Below are 22,372 nucleotides of genomic sequence, written 5' to 3' on the forward strand. Positions count from 1 at the left end.
AAGAAAATAAGGAAACTCCACTGAAGAGAGATATTAATCAGAGTTCTTCAGAGAAATGAAAGCAATAGAGAGAGAGAGAGAGAGAGAGAGAGAGACAAAGTGTGTGTGTGCGTGTGTGTGTGTGTGCATGTGTGTTACAGAGATTTATTATAAGGGATTGGCTGACATGATTATGGAGGCAAGTAAATACCAAGATCCACCTGGTATGTCAGTCAGCTAGAGACCTAAGGAGCTGATGGTTAAGTTCCAGTATGAGCCCAGTAAGTCCAAAACCTCCCCAAAGAGAACTGGGAGAGCTGATGGTTTAGTTCCTATCCAAAGGCAGTCTCAAGACCAAAGAGCTGATGGTTGGACTTGAGTCTGAAGGTAAGAAGAAAACAGATGTCCCAGTTCAAACAAAGGCAGTCAGTCAGGAAGAATTGTTGCTTACTCAGAGGAGGGCCCATCTTTTTGTTCTATTCAGGCTCACCCTCATTAGGAAGGACAATCTGCATTAGTTAGTCTAATTTAAATGTTCATCTCACCAAAAAATACCCTCATAGAACATCCAGAATAACACTTGACCAAATACTTGGACATCCCATGGCCCAGTCAAGTTGACACATAAAAAACAAAAAAAACAAAAAACCAAGACAGGAGGCCTTTTAAGTTTAAGGTATGTGATGAAGGGCTTAGAGTTTTAGTGGAGAAAATAAGATAAAGATATTGTTAGCTTTACAGCTCTTTTCAATTCTGCAAAAAAAAAAAGGGAGTAAAAATCATCTCTCTAAATGTATTCATGTTTTCCCTTCTCAAAACTTCCTAACACTACCAAATGACATTTGCTGTTAATACAGATCCTCCTCAACTTACGATGGGGTTACAGCCTGATAAACCCATTGTAAATTGAAAATACCCTAAACTGAAAATGCACTTAATACTTAACCTACAAAATGTCAAAGCTTAGTCTAGCCTAATTTACGTGCTCAGAAGACTTACATTAGCCTACAGTTGGACAAAGTCATCCAGTACAAAGACTATTTTATAATAAAGTATTCAATGTATCATGTAATGTATATGAACACTTAAAGTGAAAAAGAAAGTGGTTGTAAGTGTACTCATTGTTTACCTCTGTGATCGCATGGCTGACTGGCAGTGGTGGCTCACTGTCCCTGTCCAGCATCAAGAAAGAGTACCGTGTTGCATATCACTAACCATGGAAAAGATCAAAATTTGAAGTACAGTTTCTACTGAATGTGTGTTGCTTTGCAACCATTGTAAAGTAAGAAATCAAACCATCTTAATTTGGGGACGAGCTGTACTCTCTTTAAAGTTATTCATTCTCCTTTACAACTACCCATTCTCCTAATCACTAGATGTCTTTTTTTCTTACAGCCTATACTTAACCTCCTTGAGGGAAGAATCCTCACTCTTGCATCCAGCCTGTCCCCAGAGCACATAGCTCTAGGCAGGCTTCAGTTATAAGCTGAAAGAGATGTCTTATGCTTAAATATGATTGGTGTGTCAATTACTAACTTAATTTCTAAGTGTTCTAGTAGAATTGACTGTATCTAAGAATGACTTTGCCATACTAACTCATCCAAAAAAGATTCAAACTACTTACTTGAGACTGAAATTCCATCTAGGGTAGAGGGGAAACTCCCTTCACTGAATGCCTTTGTTTTCTTCCCTATTTTCATATATAACTAATGAACACATTTTTTTGTACCCTGAGAAAAATATCTATGCAGTAGTTAACCTTTGATTTTTTTTTTTTTTTTGGGAAGCATAGTTGATGTACAACGTTACATTAGCTTCAGGTGTACAACATAGTGGACTTCACTATGTTGTATGTAGACTTTAACAAGTCTATATGTCATGCTGTGCTCACTGCAAGTATAGCTACCTTCTGTCACCATACAACACTGTTACAATACTATTGACTATATTCCCTATACTGTATATTTTATCCCCATGACTTATTCTATAACGGGAAGCCTGCATCTTCCACTCCTCTTCATCTGTTTTTGCCATCCCCTCCACCCCTTCCCCTCAGGCAACCATTAATATTTTCTCCGTATTTATGAGTCTCTTTCTGCGTTTTGTTCATTTATTCATTGTTTTGTTGTTTTAGATTTTATATATAAGTGAAATCGTATGGTATTTGTCTCTGTTTGCCTTATTTCATTTGGCAAAATACCTTCTAGGTTCATCTGTGTTGTCACAAATGGCAACATCACATCCTTTTTGATGTCTGGGTAATATTTCACTACACACACACACACACACAGATACATATTCCACTATATATATATAGCTGTTTCTGTATCTTGACTATTGTAAATAATGCTGCAATAAGCATAGGGATGTATATATCTTTTCAAATTAATGTTTTTGTACTCTTTGAGTAAATGTCCAGTTGTAGAATTTATGGAATTCCATAATTTATGGAATTACTGGATCACATGGTAATTCTAATATTTGAGGAAACTCTGTACTGTTTTCCATAGTGGCTACACTAGTTTTCACTCTCACCAACAGTGCACAAAGATTCCTTTTTCTCCACATCTTTGCCAACACTTGTTGTTTCTTGTGGTGTTGATTTTAGCCATTCTGACAAGTATGAAGTGGTATCTCATTGTGGTTTTGATTTGCATTTCCCTAATGATGAGTGAAATAAGCATCTTTTCATGTGTCTCTTGGCCCTCTGGATGTCTTCTCTGGAGAAATGTCTGTGCATGTCTTTTGCCTATTTTTTTAATTATTATTATTATTTTTTTGGTGTTGTATAAATTCTTTATATATTTTGGATACTAACCCTTTATCAGATATGTCATTTGCAAATATCTTCCCCTATTCTATAGGTTGCTTTTTAGTTTTATTGATTTTTTTTCCCTTCACTGGGCAGAAACTGTTTATTTTGATGTAGTCCCTAAGTTTATTTTGGCTTTTGTTTCCCATGCCTCGGGAGAAATACCTAGAAAAATTTGCTACAGCCTGAGTGAGAGAAATTACTGCCTGTGTTCTCTTCTAGAATTTTTATGGTTTCAGGTCTCATGTTTAGGTCTTTAATCCATTTTGAATTTGTGTTTGTGTTTGGTATAAGAAAATGGTCTGGTTTCATTCTTTTCTCAGTAGCTGCCCAACACCAGTTTTTCCTAAAACTCTTTGTTGAAGAGAGGTCATTTTTCTGTTGCATATTCTTGCCTCCTTTGTCAAAGATTAATTGACCATACAAGTGTGGGTTTATTTCTCGGCTCTCCATTCTGGTCCATTGATTTATTTGTCTGTTTTTGTGCTGGTACAATACTGTTTTGATTACTACAGTTTTGTGGTATATCTTGAAGTCTGGGATTGTGATACCTCCAGTTTTGTTCTTTTTCAATATTACTTTGGAAATTTGGGGTTTTTTTTTGTGGCTTCATACAAATTTTAGGATTATTTCTTTTAGTTCCATGAAAAATGATGTTGGTATTTTGATAAGGATTGCATTAAATCTGTAGATTGTTTTGGGTAGTATGGATACTTTAACAGTATTTGTTCTCCCAATCCATGAGCATGGAATATGTTTCCATTTGTTTGTGCCATCTTAAATTTCTTTCATCAGTGTTTTATAGTTTTCAGAGTACAGGTCTTTATGTGCTTGGTTAAGTTTATTCCTAGGTATTGATATGATTGTGAATAGGATTGTTTTCTTAATTTCCTTTCCTGCTACTTTATTATAGTGTATAGAAATGCAACAGATTTCTATATGTTGATTTTATATCCTGCAACTTCATTGAATTCATTTGTCAGTTCTAGTAGTTTTTTTGTGGAGTCTTTGGGTTTTCTACACATAGTCTCATTTCATCTGCAAATAGTGAATGTTTAATTTCTTCCTTTCCAATTTGGATGCCTTTTATTTCTTTTTCTCATCTGATGGCTTTTCGCTGGGACTTACAGCACAATGTTGAATAAAAGTGGTGAGAGTGGACGTCCTTGTCTTGTTCCTGACCTGAGGGGAAAATCTGTTTTTCCCCCAGTAAGTGTGATGTCAGCTGTGAGTTTTTCATAAATGGCCTTTATTATATTGAGGTATGGTTCCTCTATATCTACTTTGTTGAAGGTATTCTTTTTATCATGAATAGCTTTCATACTTTGCCAAATACTTTTTCTGCATCTATTGAACATATGATTTTTATCCTTTTTCTTGTTGATGTGATTATCACATTGATTTTGTAAATATTAAACCACCCTTGCATCTCAGGCGTGAATCCCACTTGATCATGAAGAAGGATTATTTATTTATTTATTTTAATATGAAATTTATTGTCAAATTGGTTTCCATACAACACCCAGTGCTCATCCCAACAGGTGCCCTCCTCAGTACCCATCACCCACCCTGTCTTCCCTCCTACCCCCATCAACCCTCAGATTGTTCTCAGTTTTTAAGAGTCTCTTATGGTTTGGCTCCTTCCCTCTCTAAATTTTTTTTCCTTCCCCTCCCCCATGGTCTTCTGTTAAGTTTCTCAGAATCCACATGAAAACATATGGTATCTGTCTTTCTCTGTATGGTTTATATACACAATGAAATACTACGTGGCAATGAGAAAGAATGAAATATGGCCTTTTGTAGCAATGTGGATGGAACTGGAGAGTGTTATGCTAAGTGAAATAAGTGAAGAAGGATTTTTTAAAAGCATTGTTGTGTCGGTTTTGTTGAGAATTGTTGCATCTATGTTCATTGGAGATATTGGCCTGTTTTTTTTTTTTTTTTTTTTTTTTTTTTTTCGTGGTGTCTTTATCTGTTGTTTGGTATCAGGATAATTCTGGCCACATAGAATGAATTTGAAAGATTTCCTTCCATCCTCCTCCTCCTCCTCCTCCTCCTCCTCCTCCTTCTTCTTCTTCTTTTCTTTTTTCTTTCTTTCTTTTTTTTGGAATAATTTTAGAAGAATAGGTATTAACTCTTCTTTAAATGTTTGGTAGGCTTCACCTGTGGGGCCATCTGACCTGGATTTTTGTTTGGGAATTGTTTTCTTTTTTGTTTGTTTTTTGGTGTTTGTTTGTTTGTTTAGTATTATTACAGATTTATTTGTAATGCTGATAACTGGTCTGTTCAAATTTTCTATTTCTTTCTGATTCCAGTTTGGGAGGTTATATGCTTCTAGGAATTTATCCATTTCTTCTAGGTTGTCCAATTTGTTGGCATATAATTTTTCATAATATTCTTTTATAATTTTACTCCTTTGTATTTCTCTTGCGTTAGTTATTTTTTTCTTTCCTGTCTTCCTTCCTTGCTTTTCTTTCTTTTCTTTCTTTCCTTTTTTTCTTTCTTTCTATGAGCTTGGTTAAAGATCTATCAATTTTGTTGACCTTTTGAAAAACAGGTTTTGATTTCATCTGTTCTTTTTGTTTTTTTGGTGTTTTTTTTTTTTTTTACTTTATATTTTGTTTATTTCTCCTCTGTATTATTTCCTTTTTCTACTGGTTTGGGGTTTTGTTTGTTTGTTTTTTTCCTCTCTCTTTCTCTCTAAGTCTTTTAGGTGTATGACTAGGTTGTTTGAGTTTTTCTTGTTCCTTGAGGTAAGCCTATCTTGCTATAATCTTCCCTCTTAGAAAAGCTTTTGCTGCATACCAAAGATTTTTGGCTATTATGGTTCCATTTCCATTTGTCTCCATGTATTTTTTTTATTTCCTCTTTGATTTCTTGGCTGGCCCACTCCTTGTTTGGTAGCATGTTATTTAACCTCTTTAATTTGTGTTTTCAGATTTTTTCTTGTGCTTGATTTCCAGTTTCATAGTACTGTGGTCTGAAAAGATGCATGATATGTCCTCAGTCTCTTTGAATTTGTTGAGACTTGTTCTGTGGCCTTACATGTGATCTAGTCTAGAAAATGTTCCATGTGTACTTGAGAAGAATATGTATTCTCCTGTTTTAGGATGGAATGTCCTGAATGAATATATCTGTTAGATCTATCTAGTCCAAAGTGTCATTCAAAGCCCCTGCTTTATTGTTGTTTTCTTGTCTGGATGATCTATCCATTAGTTAAGTGGGGTGTTAATCTCCCTTACTATTATTGTATTACTATTCTTTTATGTCTGTTAATAGGTGCTTTATGTATTTGGGTGCTTTCGTGTTGGGTGCATGAATATTTAAAATTGTTGTATTTTCTTATTGGATTGTTCCCTTTATCATTAGGTAGTATTCTTTTTTGTCTCTTGTTGTAGTATTCAGTTTGAAGTCTATTTTGTCTGGTAAAAGTAATTTTACCCTAGCTTTCTTTTCACTTCCATTTGCATGTCAAATGTTTTTCCATTCCTTCACTTTCAACCTGTGTGGTTTGAACCTTTTAGGTTTAAAATGAGTCTCTTGCAGGTAGCAGATCAATGGTTCTTACATGTTTATCCATTCTGTCACCCTGGTTTTTTGATTAGAGCATTTAGTCTATTTACATACATAAGTGTGTACTTATTGCCATTTTGTTATTTTATGGTTGCTTTTGTAGTACTTCTTTGTTCCTTTCTTCTCCTGTTCTCTTTGTTCATGGATTCATGGCTTTCTTTATTGATTTGGATCCCTTTCTCTTTATTTTTGGCATATCTGTCACAGGTTTTTGATTTGTGATTACCTTTAGATTTACATATAACATCTTATGCATATAGCATTCTATATTAAGTTGATGGTCATTTATGTTTGGACCCAATCTTAAAGCACTACATTTTTATCCCTCTGCCACCCACATTTTAGGTACATAGTTTCATACTTTCATTTTGTGAAGTCCTTGATGGATTTTTACTGATATACTTAAGTTTAGTCCTTTTGTGCAACCTACTTTTCTTATTCTTGTCTGTTGCTTATCGATAACCTTTCCACTCATAGAATCCTCTTTAATGTTTCTTGTAAGGCTGGTCATTAATTACTTTCAAGTTTTGTTCAGGAAACTCCATTTCTCCTATTCTGAATGATACTTTGGCTGAATAAAGTATTCTTGGTTGCAGGTTTTTTTGTTTTTGTTTTTTTTCTTTCAGCACTTTGAATATATATCATTTCACTCCCTTCTGGTCTGTCAAGTTTCTGCTCAAATATCAGCTAATAGCTTTATGGGGTTTCACTTGTATGTAACTGCTTTCTTTCTCTTGCTGCCTGGAAAATTATTTTCATCACTACTTTTTGCCATGTTAATTAATATGTGTTTTGGTGTGGACCTGCTTGGGTTGATTTTGTTGGGCCCTCTCTGTGCCTCTTGGATCTAGATTTGTTTCCTTCCCCAGAGTTGGAAAGTGTTTAGCTATTATTTCTTTAAATAAATTTTCTGCCCCTTTTTACTCTTGTCTCCTTCTGGGATCCTTGTAATGTGAACATTATTATGCTTAATGGTATCATTGAAGTCCCTTAATCTATTCTCTTTATTATTCTTTTCTCTCTCTTTTGTTCAGCTAGATCTCTTTCCACTACTTTGTCCTCCTGGTCACTGATCCATTCTTCTGTTTCCTCTAATCTATTCCCTATAATGTATTTTAAATTTAAGTTATTGAGTTATTCATCTCTGATTGGTTCTTTTTGTTTTCTCTTTGTTGACAGTCTCAACAAGATCCTCCACTGTTTTCTCAAGTCCAGTTACTATCTTTATTACCATTACTTTAAATTCTCCAATAGGCATATTATTTACCTCCTTTTTTGTTTAGCTCTCTAGCTGTGATTTTTGTCCTGGTCTTTCATTTGGGACATATTCCTCTGTCTCCTCATTTTGTCTAACTTTGTATCCATGTGTTAGGAAAGTCAACTATAGCTCTTGCTCTTAAAAGAGGTGGCCTCATGAAGAGGAGGTTCTATAGAGCCATGCAGTGTAATGTCCCCTTTTCACCAAAACCTGACACTTCAAGGGAGTCTCCTCTGTGTTTTGTGCCCTCCTATTGTGGCTGAGACATACTTGCCTTCAGTTCAGTCATCTGCAATGGCTCTCCTTGCCTGTTTGGGCAAGATTTGGCCCCTGTGTTGCTAATGGGCCACCTTGGGACTGCCTTTGGCTTCAGTTGGGTCACACTAAGCATTTCCCAAGAGCTGTGATCACAGGGAACTGCAGGGCTCTCTTCCTGTGTTGTCCCCTGGGAAGCTTTCTTTGGTGAGTAGGGCCTGAAGTCAAACCATATTTCTGCCCCCTGCCCACTTTTGAGGTCACAGTCAAATTGGTATATGTGGTTATCTTCTTCTCTACCCAGGGCAGGTGTCAGTTTGGAGTGCTGGAACACAGCCAGATATGTGGCACTGCTTTGGATGGACTTCTAAGTGTGTGTTGGCTTGAGCAGGTCCACAGGAGAATGTGGGGGCAGGGTCACTTTTAACAAGCTAGGTGGAAAGTGTTCACACTGTGTAGGTACCTGCAGGTGTCTGTGTGTCTAGGCTGGGGATAGGGGAAGGATGGTACTTGCCAGCACCTTTTTACTTACAGAAGTCTCCCAATGGTCCCTGTTCCTTCTGCACATGTTCTGAAATTAGTAAATAAATCTCCTTCCTGTATACCTCAGGTTTTTTTTCAAATTGCTGCTTTTATGTTATAACTCAGTGGGATTGTTTGTTATCCTGTCTCTTAAGGGCAGAGACTCGATTTCCTATTGCCCTCCTGCTCTCCCAAAGCCAAACCTGCTGCTTTTTAAGATTGCAGGTGTTAAGCCCCACTGAGTGTAAGAACTTGCTAAGTTAAGCCCGTCTGTTTTTCAAAGCCAAATGTTATGGGGATTCATTTTCCCCCATGCCTGGGATGCCTGGTGTGGGACATGCTCCTTTCTCTTCTCTGTGCCTGTGGTGTACCTCCTTCCTGCAGACAGTCTCACAGATCAGTTTGGTTCCCAACTGTATCTCTGCCCTTCCTGCCTTTTTTGATGTAGCCTCTTTTCTACACTTAGCTGTGAGGAGTCTGTTGTGTCAGTCTTCAGGTTATTTTCTGGATTATTTACACTGAGTGGGTGTTATCTAGGTGTATCCAAGGGATAAGGTGAGCTTAGTATCCTGCTATTCTGCCATCGTCCCCAAATATCCTAGAAGTTTTATGGGTTTATACCTCACAAAGTTGATCCTTAATCCATTTCGAGTTTATTTTTATGTGTGGTATAAGAAAGTGGTCCAGTTTCATTTTTCTGCATGTCTGTCCAGTTTTTCCAGAGGCATTTATTGAAGAGACTATCTTTTCTTCATTACATATTCTTGCTCCTGTGTCATAGATTAATTGACCATATAAGGATGGGTTTATTTCTAGGCTCACTAGTCTGTTCTATTGACCTATATACCTATTTTTGTACCAGTACCATACTGTTTTGATTACTCTAGCTTTGTACTATAACTTGAAATCTGGGATTGTGATACCTTCAGCTTTGTTCTTCTTCTTCAAGATTGCTTTGGGTATTTGGGGTCTTTTGTGGTTCCATACGTGTTTTAGGGTTATTCTAGTTCTGTGAAAAATGCTGTTGCTATTCACTGAATACTTTTTTTTTTTTTTTTTAATTTTTTTCCATGTTTTTATTTATTTTTGGGACAGAGAGAGACAGAGCATGAACGGGGGAGGGGCAGAGAGAGAGGGAGACACAGAATCGGAAACAGGCTCCAGGCTCTGAGCCATCAGCCCAGAGCCCGACGCGGGGCTCGAACTCACGGACCGCGAGATCGTGACCTGGCTGAAGTCGGACGCTTAACCGACTGCGCCACCCAGGTGCCCCTCACTGAATACTTTTTAAGGAAAGAATGGGAGACAAAAATAAGGTGGCTTTTTGATTACTCTTAGAAGTTATTATTGATTATATATATCATACATATTTAAACCTCGTAACAACTGTGTATGGTAGGTTTTATCATCTTCATCTCACAGGTAAGGAAACTGAAACTCAAAGAGATTAAGTAATGTTCCCACATCTACACACCTGGTACACTTCAGAGTGAAGATTTGACACTAGGCCCATTAGACTTCAGCCCGAAGCTCGTGCTCTTCCCACTCTGCCATGCCAACTCAGCAGGACTGGGAAGGTTCTATGGCAAGTTTCCAGGACCCTAGGGTCCTGAGGGAATAGAGTAATTCACTTTTCACTTTTAAAACATAATGTTAACACGTCTTTCAAAACTGATTTGCCTTTCTTCCTAAGGCTCAGTTGGAATTGCCAATATAATAGACTACCTGAGACAGACAACTCGTCAAAATTCTGAAGATGGTGGACTTGAGGAGTTATGGAACATGCTTGATCCTGAAAAGAGAGACCTGCATGTGGATCTGGAAACTTTTCATACCATTATGAAAGAATGGATGGCTTGCTGTAGAAACAAATGGTAATCATAGTCCGAGCAGGATGTGTATTCAGGTTCTGTTTTAACAACTGATTACAATTAATGCTAATCTGTTTTTTTTGTGTGTGTGTGTTGATGGAAATACTATAATCCGGTGCCCCTCACCCTTTAGCATGCACTGGAATCATCTAAACTGTTTATTATACCTGATTATTGCCCCCTAACGGTGATTCAGCAAGTCTGGGGAGAAGCCTGATAATTTGTATTTCTAACATGTTTTCAAGTGATAATGATGCTGATGAGTGTGCACATGGGGATGATGAGCACACTTTGAGAATGTATTATATGAATTATATTAATTCTAATAGCATTCATTTACTACGATTAGGGCAGCACATATTATTATGTTCTCACAAAGAATTGAGCTGACATAGAAGTCAAGCAAATTATTGATAATGACCAGCAAATCTCCAAATGCATTTAAACTCAGAATAAATGCCCTGTAGAGGTCAGTGGGGATAATTAGGAAGTGAATATAATTTGGAAGCCTAGGATACAGGGAAGCTAAAGGGAAAAGGGGGAAAAAAAAAAGTAGTGGGATTGAAAAACAAAAAGGATGAATAGCACCCATGATAACAGCGCCCCTAGTGGAACCTGGAGAAGTGTTACGTTCTTTCATAGGAAGCTTGATTTCTGTGGCTTTTAATCAGCCACCAATCTCTAGCTATCAGCTCATATACAGTAGGAATTTGCTTAAAGAACCGTTCAAGCCCAATATGTGACAAAACGTTTTAATGTAGCTTAGGAAAAGATGATTGAAATGTTGTTTGCCAAAAATGAGTCAATCATGAAAGCAAGATACATCTATAAAAATATCTAGTTTTACTTGTAATCAAAGAAATGCAAATAAAGACAATATACCAGTTTTCCTCATCAGTGTGCCAAAGTGTTAAAAAAAATAACCCTATCCCATGTTGTCAAGGCAGGTGGAGAAATAAGCACTGTCCAGTACCTTGTTGGTAGTGGTGCAAGTTGGTACAGTTTTTTCAAGAGCTATTTAAGAATATGTACCAAACCCTTAAAAATACGTGATGGGTTTGGGCTAGTCATACAACTTAAAGAAAAATAACCAACCATATACTGCGATAGGTGTGTTTATGATAACGATAAATACAAGCAACTTAAAAACTTTTAAATAGAGGGTCAGACTAATAAATAATTCCATACACTAGAATTTTAGTCACTCAAAATTATAATTAGATACTTAACAAGAATTATATTCACATACATTCATTTCCAATAATAGACCATAAATACATATATGTAGTATAAACCCATATTTATCAAGAAAAAAATATGCATAGGGACGCCTGGGTGGTTTAGTTGGTTAAGGGTCTGACTCTTGATTTCAGCTCAGGTCATGGTTGCATGGTTGGTGGGTTTGAGCCCCACATCAAGCTCTGCACAGACAGCGCGGAGCCTGCTTGGCTCTCTCTGCCCCTTTCCCACTTGCTCACTATCTCTCAAATAAACATTTAGAAAAAAGAAAGAAAAAGAAAAAATATGCATAAAAAATGTTGGGAAAGATATATTCCAAAATGATTATCTTTCCATGATGGTTTCAACTTTTTGTTCTCATGCATTTTCTCATTTTCCTAAAATATTTAAGTTTATAATAAAAATATTAACCCATTATAAAATGGTGTGAAGGCAAAAGAAAGAAACCCTAATTTTTAGGACAGAAGTAAAGAAAAAAATATGGAAGATATAAACACAAAATATAAGAAAAGAAACTCAAAGGGCGATGAGTGTGTAGCTAGAAATAGTAACATGGTGCATGTATGATTCTGATAGATATCTCACATTGAAACACAATGAGATGTAAGTACAAATATAGAGACTTTTGTGGCTGTTCCAGAGAGGTATTCTAAGGATATGGCACTTAGATTAAGTAAAACTTAAATCATAGTATAGAGACTCTTAAAAAGGAAATGGTTGAAATTTTAATATGTTTATTTTGAGGGTTAGAACTAGAGTTTGGGTACTTGACAGCAGTCTATAGAGCGCTTCCCCCAACTTTCAGGAGTAAATGCTCAAAGTACAATTTGTTTAGGTTCTACCTGGTTTTCTAAGAGAAAAGAAAAATGATAGCCTCATAAATATGTCCTAAGTATTAGTTGTTTATGCCTTTTCCTTCCCAACTGTTTAATCCCACAGTATTCCCATCTCTGTAAGTGTCCACTTACTACTCCAAACTATATTGACTTCCTAACCCATTGAGACCTCACATCCCTAGTCATAGCTGCCGCACATCATCACCTGCCTACTTCTGCATGCTCATTTTCTTTTTTGTGTTAGATTAAAAGTTTATGGGAGACAGAGGTAATGCCTAAGGTTTGTTTTCTATTACTCTATCTCAGCACAATGTTGAGCTCCAAATAGTTGCTAAGTGAAAAAAGGTAGTTTTAAATTCAGAAAGAAATACTTGAATAGAAAAGTACAGAGCATATCTGAAAAATTAGCTAAGGTTTGGGCTGGCAGGGAATCCTAGCTCACTGCTTTGTTTTGTTTTGGTTGCAGGAAAGGAATGAGTACTGGATCAAGTGGCAGGATTGATGATTTTGTTTTTGAACAGGACAGCATCAAATCAAGCAGAGCAAGTATGTATGTGTTTCTTCCGTTTTTTTCTGCCTCTTTCTTGTGGTTTGGAGAAATGGATTTTTCATAAAACACTCTTGTATGTGTTTCAGTTAAGATGACCACAGATAAAACAGAATCTACGTCATGGAGCTTCGAGGCTTTGGGTGGAGATGTGTCTAAAGGAGTCTTGTAAGCATTCTTATTTGTGATGCTTTCACAAGTGCCTCAACTTTTCTGACTTATTTTTCTCATTTATTTCATAGATCTACATATTTTACTTATGATAAAGCCACGTGTGTGTGTGTGTGTGTGTGTGTGTGATAGAGCTAACAAATCTTTTTGTAGACTCTTTTTAACTATTCTATCCCAATTGCATTAGAATAAATTTCACCAGGAACGCAATTTATATAAGACTAGTATTATATAAATTAACATTTTAACATTTTATCACTAATAAAGCCCTTCTCCTTCATTAACTTCATGTGTTTTCCATGGAAAACAAGTTCCATTTGAGGTAGAGTTATGACATTGACATTACGCTCTTTGGGGGATTGTTTTTAAAGCACCTCTTTAATAGATACTTCTAGATATGAATGAGAAAAGCTGTTTTCTGCTAAATGTGTGTGTTTTAGATATCAAGGAGAGGCAATTCTGTTTCTCCCTTATTTTATCCTTAACACTTTACGTTTGCCCATGCTAAAAGGTATAGTAGGAAACACGTACCCAAGCTGTGCTAAGCACTGGCATCAGATGGCAAAGAGGAAGAGAAGGCCTGGGACTCCATGAAACATGTGGCCTAGACTCTCAAAGGGTCCATTATCTAATGCTGAGGCAAGGGTGACACAAACACGAACAAGCTGTAGGAAATTTTAGGAAAGGTGAATACTAAGTTGTGAGCTACAGGCTAGTTTCCTAGTTAAAGGCCTGTTAAAACTTGTCAGGATCCCTTGACTGAAAGAGTAACAATGTGTTGATTTATTTCAGAATCTCTCCTAACCAAGCCAGAAATAGGAAACTTTATTGTAGAAAGAGATAAATGTTAGGCGTGAAGTAGAAAAAGAATAAACAAAAGCTGTGACATCCAACTTCACAACTGGCAGATGCTGAATATTTGACAATTCTGGAAAAATCTTTGCTGCTGTAACAAATGCTTGAATATGTATTTATTCTATAAATGGACTGCACTTATTTATAAGGATGGAAAAGGGGAAAATAGAAAATCGCACAGTGATACATACTGTATTTGGATTGGAAGGGATTGGAGATGTTGAAGATTATTCTCATTCATTCTTTCCCCTGCAGAGAGGTGTCTCATTTGATTACCTATGCAGCAGACCTACATTTTAACAGGCAAAAATTGGAGGAAGAAAATAATAAGTTAAAACTGGCATTAGAAACCTTGGAAGAAGCTAACTGCCAGTTATCAGAAGAGTGTACTGAATTGCGCCTTCAGATAAAAAGGTGAACCATAGAGAGGGGTACGGTGCTCTGGGAGCTTTCCATCCTTTTTTTCCTTTTTTTAAAAAAATCTATTTTTAAAATTGGGTTATAATTCACACAGCATAAAATGTACCCTTTTAAGGTGTACAATTCAGTGGTTTTAAAAGAAATTATTTTTGGGGCACCTGGGTGGCTCGGTCAGTTAAGCGTCCGACTTCGGCTCAGGTCATGATCTCACAGTCCATGAGTTCGAGCCCCACGTCGGGCTCTGTGCTGACAGCTCAGAGCCTGGAGCCTGTTTCAGATTCTGTGTCTCCCTCTCTCTCCGCCCCTCCCCTGTTCATGCTCTGTCTCTCTCTGTCTCAAAAATAAACAAACATTAAAAAAAAATTTTTTTTAATAAAAAATAAAAAAAATAAATAAAAAAGAAATTATTTTTGATGTTTATTTATTTTTGAGAGAGACAGACCATGAGCAGGTGAGGGGCAGAGAGAGGGAGACACAGAATCTGAAGCAGGCTCCAGGCTCTGAGCTGTCAGCACAGAGCCCAACGTGGGGCTCAAACCCAGGAACAGTGAGATCATGACCTAAGCCAAAGTTGGATGCTTAACCTACTGAGCCACCCAGGTGCCCCAAAGAAAGCTCATACCTTTTAGCAGTCACTCCCCATTTCCCTTTCCCTCAATCCCTGGCAACCACTAATCTACTTTCTGTCTCTATGGATTTACCTGTTCTGGATATTTTGCATAAATGGAATCATACCATATGTGACCTTTGTGTCTGGTTTCTTTCACTTAGCATAATGTTGTCACAGTTCCATGTTGTAGCATGGAGCTTCATTCCTTTTTATGGCTGAATATTCCATTGTATGGGTGTATACATTTTGTTCATCCATTCATCAGATAATGGACATTTAGAGTGTTTCCACTTTTTGGCTATTACAAATGCTGCTGCTATGAACTTGTCTATATAAGTTTTTGTGTGGATATATGCTTTTAGTTCTCTTGGGTATATCCCTAGAAGTGAAATTGCTGTGTAGTGACTTGTACTTAACATTTTGAAGAACTGCCAAACTGATTTCCAGAGCAGCTGTACTATTTTAGATTTTTGCCAGCAATGTTTGTCAGTTCATTTCTAGCAATGATATTTTTTATGTCATTTAAGGCAGTGTTGTCTATATAAGGCCAATATGCCTATTGACCAAGTGTGGATCTCTCCAAAGTATTTTGTGGTTCAGTTGAACTCTTACTCTATGCAAATTCCCATGGTAAGTATAGTAGATCCTTCAGTGACACAGATTTGATCTGCATGGGTCCACTTACACATGGATTTTCTTCAGTAAATAGGGTACAGTACTATCAATGTATTTTTCTTCCTTATGATTTTATTAAGGATTTATTTTCTCTAGCTTACTTTATTTGGAGAACATGGTATCTAATATATATCACATAGAAAATATGTGTTAATTGACTATGTTATTGGCAAGGCTTCTGGTCAACAGTAGGCTATTGGCTGTTAAGTTTTGGGGGAGTCAGAAATTGTACACAGATTTTTAATGAAGGTCGACACACCTAACCCCCATGTTGTTCAAGGGTCAACTCTATTATGAGAGATTCATTAGTGAGTCAGATTTAAAATGTGCTTTCAGGGTATCTGATAAAGTTGATGGATGATAAGAAAATTCATGACTTTAGCTTAAGATAAAAAGGAATAAAGAACCTAGAAGACATACCACATGGTATCAAGCACTGGGGAAATGCGTTGCAAGGAGATGCTTGAACTTCAGGAAGAAAAGCAACAATTTTCTCAAAAGTTCTGCATTTACAGATGTTTAGGTGCTAAAATTTTGAACAGAAGAGTTCTAAATTAACTTGAAAAGACAGTAGAATATCCTGACCATGGATTCTTTCCCTCATAATTTTTGACTAGCCAGTCTAGCCTCAAAGCCAATCTATAAAGTAAATAAAAAGAAATGATTACTTTAAGCTTTCTCCATTCCACAATGGGTTTATTTATTACATACCTGAGATAAAATAATTCAAAGTTTCTCTTAAAAATCTATGCCTTGGATGAATGTGCCAGGGAGAATATTTGGTTGTAAGCACTAGAAGCTGACTGTAGTTAGCATAAGCAGTGAAGAAATGTACTAGAAAGGAATTGAATAACTCACAGAATGGACAGAAAGCCTAGAGAATCTGGATGGGCAGCCGGAATGCTTAGTGTCCACAAAATTAAGCCCTTTGTATCCTCTTCCTTCCCCTGATCCTTCAGAAAGGGCTCTGCTTCCTTTCATTGCGTGGTTATCCCATCATTTGCCTCCTATATTAACTGTGTGTGGGTGGGAGGAACCCCGTGTTACTCATCCTGGTCACCCTAGTGCTCAGTAGAATGTCTGCCATAGAACAACTCTGTCATTTGTCCACAGGTCTGCCAGCCAGAAACCTTTTTCTCCTGTCTTTCTCTGCCTTCACTTCTTTTTTTTTTTAATTTTTTTTTCAACGTTTTTATTTATTTTTGGGACAGAGGGAGACAGAGCATGAACGGGGGAGGGGCAGAGAGAGAGGGAGACACAGAATCGGAAACAGGCTCCAGGCTCTGAGCCATCAGCCCAGAGCCTGACGCGGGGCTCGAACTCACGGACCGCGAGATCGTGACCTGGCTGAAGTCGGACGCTTAACCGACTGCGCCACCCAGGCGCCCCCTCTCTGCCTTCACTTCTAAATCAAATAGCAAGTCCTGTTAATTTTACCTCCTTTATATTCCTCAAGTAGGTTTACGTCTTTCTTTTCCTATATCTACTACTTAGTTCAACTCAACATCATCTTTTACCTGGATCACTACAGCAACCTCCTGATTGGTCTCCCTACATTTCTAAAACTAGTGCCACACAGGCAGGAATGCTCTTTCTAAATGCCAGTCTGCCACATCATGCCCTTGCTTTAAATACTTCCATGGATCCCTGTCACCTTTAAGATGTAATCCAATTGGCAGAACCCTTCTTGAGGGGGCCTCTGTTGCCTTATCTCTATTCCCACTTTCTACTCTAGGCTCTAATGACATCTAATTGCTTGAAGTCCCTCAATGGGCTTCTGTTTGTTCTCTCCCTCTCCCCGCCCCCCCAATCCCCATTATTTGAGCTGTCTGCCATTTACACAGTGTCTACAGAACTTGGATTCACTCCAATCTTGGTTCATATCACACTGTGTTATAATGACGATTTCTGTTTACACTTCTAGTCTATAAACTCCAGGAGGGTAGAGTTCTCATATTTGGATTCACTTTGGGTTCTTTAGTGCTTAGCATAATGCCTGGCACAGAGTTGCAGCTCCATGAACATTTGTTGAATGATCAACGTAATTCCTTAGTAAGGAAGAAAAATGTACCTCCTATGAGACCCTGCTCAGAAAACAGTTTATAATCCAGTGGGAGTACAAATAGGCAATTCCATGCTATGGATTACCATAATTCATTTAATAGATCTCTTTTTGTTGGAAATTTAGGTTGTTTCCAATGCTTTGGTATTGTAAACAATGCTATAATAAACTTCTAAAGGAAAATGGATAGACACTATATAGACAACTATAGTTGTCCTCTCCTTCATTAGTTTGTAACTGCTACAAGGGCAAGGACCATGTCCCTTGTTCACCATCATAGGCCTTCTTGCAGGGTAGAGCACCTGGAACATGGTATTATTCAATAAATATGTATAGAATTACATTAAATAATATTACATCTTAGTAGAAGGAAAGAACCATGTGATTCAGCCAGTGATGAATTTCAAAGGGAGACTCCAAATCTTTATCTTCAAGAATGTTTGTTTCCTTCTATCTCTCTTCCCCCACCAAAGCTCCCCACAAAATCTCTTTCTTTTCAAAGGGCTGTGAAAGATCATGGGTATATTTTTACTATTGTTGGTATCTGGTTTAAGCCTTTAGTGGTTTTCATCTTGGGTCCAAAAATAGTCCTTGGCTTTACTTTGTATCTTTGACAGTTATATTTGAGGTTTTGCTCATTGCCTTCCTCCCCACCCCCACCCCCACAGTGCCCACCAGGCTAATATGAGAACGAATCTGTTAAAAGAAGAACTGGAGGAACTGAAAATTAGTATGAATGCTTCAGAAGAGCAGAAGACCATGATTGTAGCTCAGAACAAACAATTAGTAAGTCATCCAAGTACTTTGAAATTGGCATGTAGTTTACATAACTGATAGCCAAGAGGGTTTATTTGGAGGCAAAACTCAGAAGTCAGTAGGCTGATAAATGAATTGGTAATACCTTAGAAAAGTAAAGGCAATTTAAATAAAAATTTGGAAGAAAAAAAAGAAAAGTAAAGGCAAATAGGATAGACTGTTTTTCTTTTCAACCAAGATTAAAATTCTTTACAAATTACTCAATCCTATCCACAATGGTTTGTGAAGGCCTACATCTCTGGAATGCCTCCAGAAGTTGATAGGTGAATTTGTAAATAACTAATGCTAAAAACCACTTGAATTTTCTTAAAAAAAAATTCTCTATCAAATTTTCAGCTTTTTCTCAAGAAAGGTTTTCAAAAAATTCATTATCCCCATACTTCTACTTAGATAACTAAGTACTTATGAATTTAGTAATCTAAGAAGCCCCATAAATCAGTCCTTACACTAAATAAACACAGGCTTATAATTTTTAGAGCAAAACATTATTTAGACAAAGCTTTACCTCAACTGCCAAAAAAAAGTAGTTATTTTTATTGAGAATGTTAAACCATTTTGGTAATAATCTTTAGAGCTTTAGTAATAATCTTCAAAATCCTTCTATATGCCAGCAGTATTCTACCATTGCTAATGATGGTGGGATCAGCTATAAGTCATTCAGACTAATTCATTTTTAGATGTATTAGCCATTAGGACAGTTGGACTCCAGGCCTGTGTCACTGCCACAACCAACACAGCTTAGCTTAGCTCAGCTCTTGCCTCAATAGCAAAATGTGAGGACTAGACTCATTGTCGGGTGACTCTGAACATCTCTGTGGATGCAGTACAGGAAAGACTCAATTTCGGACCACACAGGAACTTCTATGTTGAGGAAATGTTGAGAAATGGTCAAGTAGCCACTCTTGGGAGTCAGACTGCTGGCATACAAGTCCTGCCTCTGACAGCTGTGTAACTTTAGACAAACCATGTAACCTCTTTAACCTTTAGTGTCCTCACAAGTAAAAGTAAGATAATAGTACTACCTGCCCTAGCTGGGAGGGCTAAATAAGTTAATACATGAAAAGAATCAATGTCCTCTTTCCTCCTAGGACTCAATATTGTTAGCTGCTACCGTTAAAAGTGCTGAGCCCTAGACACACAATCCTAACCTTGTGCAATTTATAGTGTTTTACAATTTCAAAAGAATTTTTACTACTTTATTTAGTTGGTTGCCATAGAAATTCTGTGAAGTAAAAGCAGAAGGTGCTATTCTTCAGGTAAAAAAATTAATAGTTATAGGTAAAGTCCAGAGATGTTTTGATTATATGAAGTCAATAAGTGTAGAGCTACTACTTAACTCAGGTCTTCAGATTCCAATTATGTGGTGTGTGTGTTCTTTCATTCTTGTACAAATGACATCTTAACCTGAGATGTTTCTGCTTTTATTTTTATATTACATAGGTAATACCTGTTCACTCTATAAAATGAGGAAATGCATATTAACAAAGAAAAAATAAAACCCCACAAAAATCCTTACCTTATCCACAAGATTTCCTATTAATGTTTTGGCATATATCTTGTCCTAGAATATTTTTTTTCTTGTGGTTCTGAATTTGGGGCTCTTAATGATTAAATGGCTTTTGATATTTGTATGTTCTGGTAATACTGAATCTGAGAATATCAACAACTTCAAGTAGAAAGCTAGAACTTTCGTGATTTCAGGGTGCCATTTTAAATAGATGAATTCACACTATCTGTCATAAGTGGATGGCAGGAAAGTAGCAGGGAAAGAAGCTATGTTATTCCTTTTTTGGTTTTCCTCTTTCCTTCCCTGTCAGTTAGACTGAGTCAAGGAGAAAAGTGACTTACAAATTCCAAGAAACTTGAAGCCAAAGGCTTAGCTCCATATTGAAAGTATTTTCAGACTAGGCTTGTGATATGTCACTACCGTATTTAAAGTTAATAAAGAGAAAGAATGTCAGTAGCCTTAGAGGTAAATGTATGTGGTGTTTCCATAAACTTCTAAATATTTTTTAATTACTTTCTCTTAATGAATCAGGAGACAGAAAACCGGGCTCTGATTCTTAAGATTCGGATTCTCCAAGAAGAGGTGAGGTATGCTGAATTTGTTAAACACAGGCACAGATAAACATCTGGAAATCATACAAGCATGAGTTCTGACCCTGGATTCAATAGAAATTATCTGAATATTTAGGATTCTGTGAACCAAAGATCAGTTTTTGTTGTTGTTGTTGTTGTTGTTGTTGTCAAATGGCAAGTGAGGAAGAATGGATAGGACTTTCATGTCTGTAATAGAAGTACATTATTACCTTTATAATTATCCGTGGAAGAAATGGTGTTTTAGAAATTCAAATTTAAGATGAAATGAAATTAACCCATATAAAAAGTATACAAATCAAGAAGGAAAATGTAGACATTATCTAATAATTAATTTCCCATTATTATTCTACTGAACTAGGTGGCAAAAGTCTTGAGTCTAAGATTCAGGCATTAGGTCTGAAAGTCTGACTTTGGAAAAGCCATCTATCTTTTTTGGGTTAATAATACCTATTCCCTACAGTTATTTTGGAGATTGAGATAATGTATGTGAAGCTATTTGGTGAATCATAATGTACTTCATATATGTTAGGAAATATTAGTAAAATCTCTAAAAAAATAATTCTGTGAAATAAGTTTTCTAAGCAACAGAATTAAAGCATTGAAACAGGTACCAAAGCTACTAGTAAGTTACTATTTTGGAGGAGAATTCTCTATAAGTACCTCTTGAATGTCAATTTATATATAGTTTTTATTTGGGCTTTTTGTAAGTTTATCAGGAATATTTACTAAGCTGTGATGAACAGTCCGTGATGGAGAGTTATTCCAAATATGGGCCAACTGGACATTAAAGCAATTTTATAGTGGATTGGAAAGGAACGATTAAATGTCAAGAAACCCTACATTAGATTTAGGCATGGTTTAGCTACAAGGCCAGGTTTTCATGAAGCCTGTGCTTTACAATTAAGTTCCTAGTGAAAGACATTTTTCTCCTTGTATTTAAGATGTTTGACTAACATCAAAAAATTGTACAGAACTGAATTTAGAACTGAGATAGAAGGAGGAAGTTTTGGAACCCTTCAACATGAAACAGCATTGCAAATACTGATTTGCATTAGAAAAGGCATATACTAGATTCATTACTAGATTCCTTAGGTGGTAAAAATCTGATGCATTGTGAAGACTAACAGCGCAATGGTTTGGTAGTTAGTTCCATTCACTCCATTCATTCATTCATTCATTCAACCAACACATATTCATTGGGAGACTTCCATGTGCTAGGCACTATTCTAGGTGTTGAGGATATTCGCTTAAGCAGAATAGTCCATGTGGAACTAGCATGCTAGGTGGTGATTAGTGCCATGGAGGAAAGAAAAGCAGAAAACAAAATTGTGGGACAGTGCAATTTAAACTAGAGTAGTTAGAAAAAGTAGCTCTATGAAGTTAATCACTTAATAAAAATGCAAGGTTTATCAGGAGAGAGCATTCCAGGCAGAGGAAACCATAAGCTCTAAGTCTTTAGGCTTAGTCTGCCTGCTCTTTGTGAAGGACAGCAAGGCCAGTTTGGCTGGAGCAGAGGGAAACAGCAGCAATAGGTACAGCGGAGAGCTGTGGGGAGCAAGACCCACCCACAGAGGCACATGTAGGCTTTGACAGACTCTGGCTGTTTCCACTGATTGAGATGGGAGCCGTTGGACAGTTCTGAGCAAATGAGTAATGTGATCTGATTTCTATTTTAACAACATAACTCTGGCTGCTGGGTTTAAAATCAACTGTAGTGAGGCAAGGGAAGAAATGGGAGACCAATTAAGAGGACCTTGTAACATGGCAGGCA

General features: G+C 36.9%; 1 protein-coding gene across 1 annotated transcript in view; it reads left to right on the forward strand.

Moving 5' to 3' along the window:
• Positions 1-22,372, forward strand: part of LOC115518469 (inositol 1,4,5-triphosphate receptor associated 2) — an 82,479-nt gene that overhangs the window by 25,603 nt on the left and 34,504 nt on the right. The window contains exons 3-8 of the mRNA XM_030321953.1: positions 10,093-10,273; positions 12,812-12,891; positions 12,982-13,060; positions 14,174-14,332; positions 18,354-18,471; positions 20,540-20,590. Coding sequence (XP_030177813.1) covers positions 10,093-10,273; positions 12,812-12,891; positions 12,982-13,060; positions 14,174-14,332; positions 18,354-18,471; positions 20,540-20,590 — 668 coding nt within the window. The remainder of the gene's footprint in view (positions 1-10,092; positions 10,274-12,811; positions 12,892-12,981; positions 13,061-14,173; positions 14,333-18,353; positions 18,472-20,539; positions 20,591-22,372) is intronic.

Source organism: Lynx canadensis, chromosome B4, assembly GCF_007474595.2.
Source record: "Lynx canadensis isolate LIC74 chromosome B4, mLynCan4.pri.v2, whole genome shotgun sequence".
Taxonomy (NCBI): Eukaryota; Metazoa; Chordata; class Mammalia; order Carnivora; family Felidae; genus Lynx; species Lynx canadensis.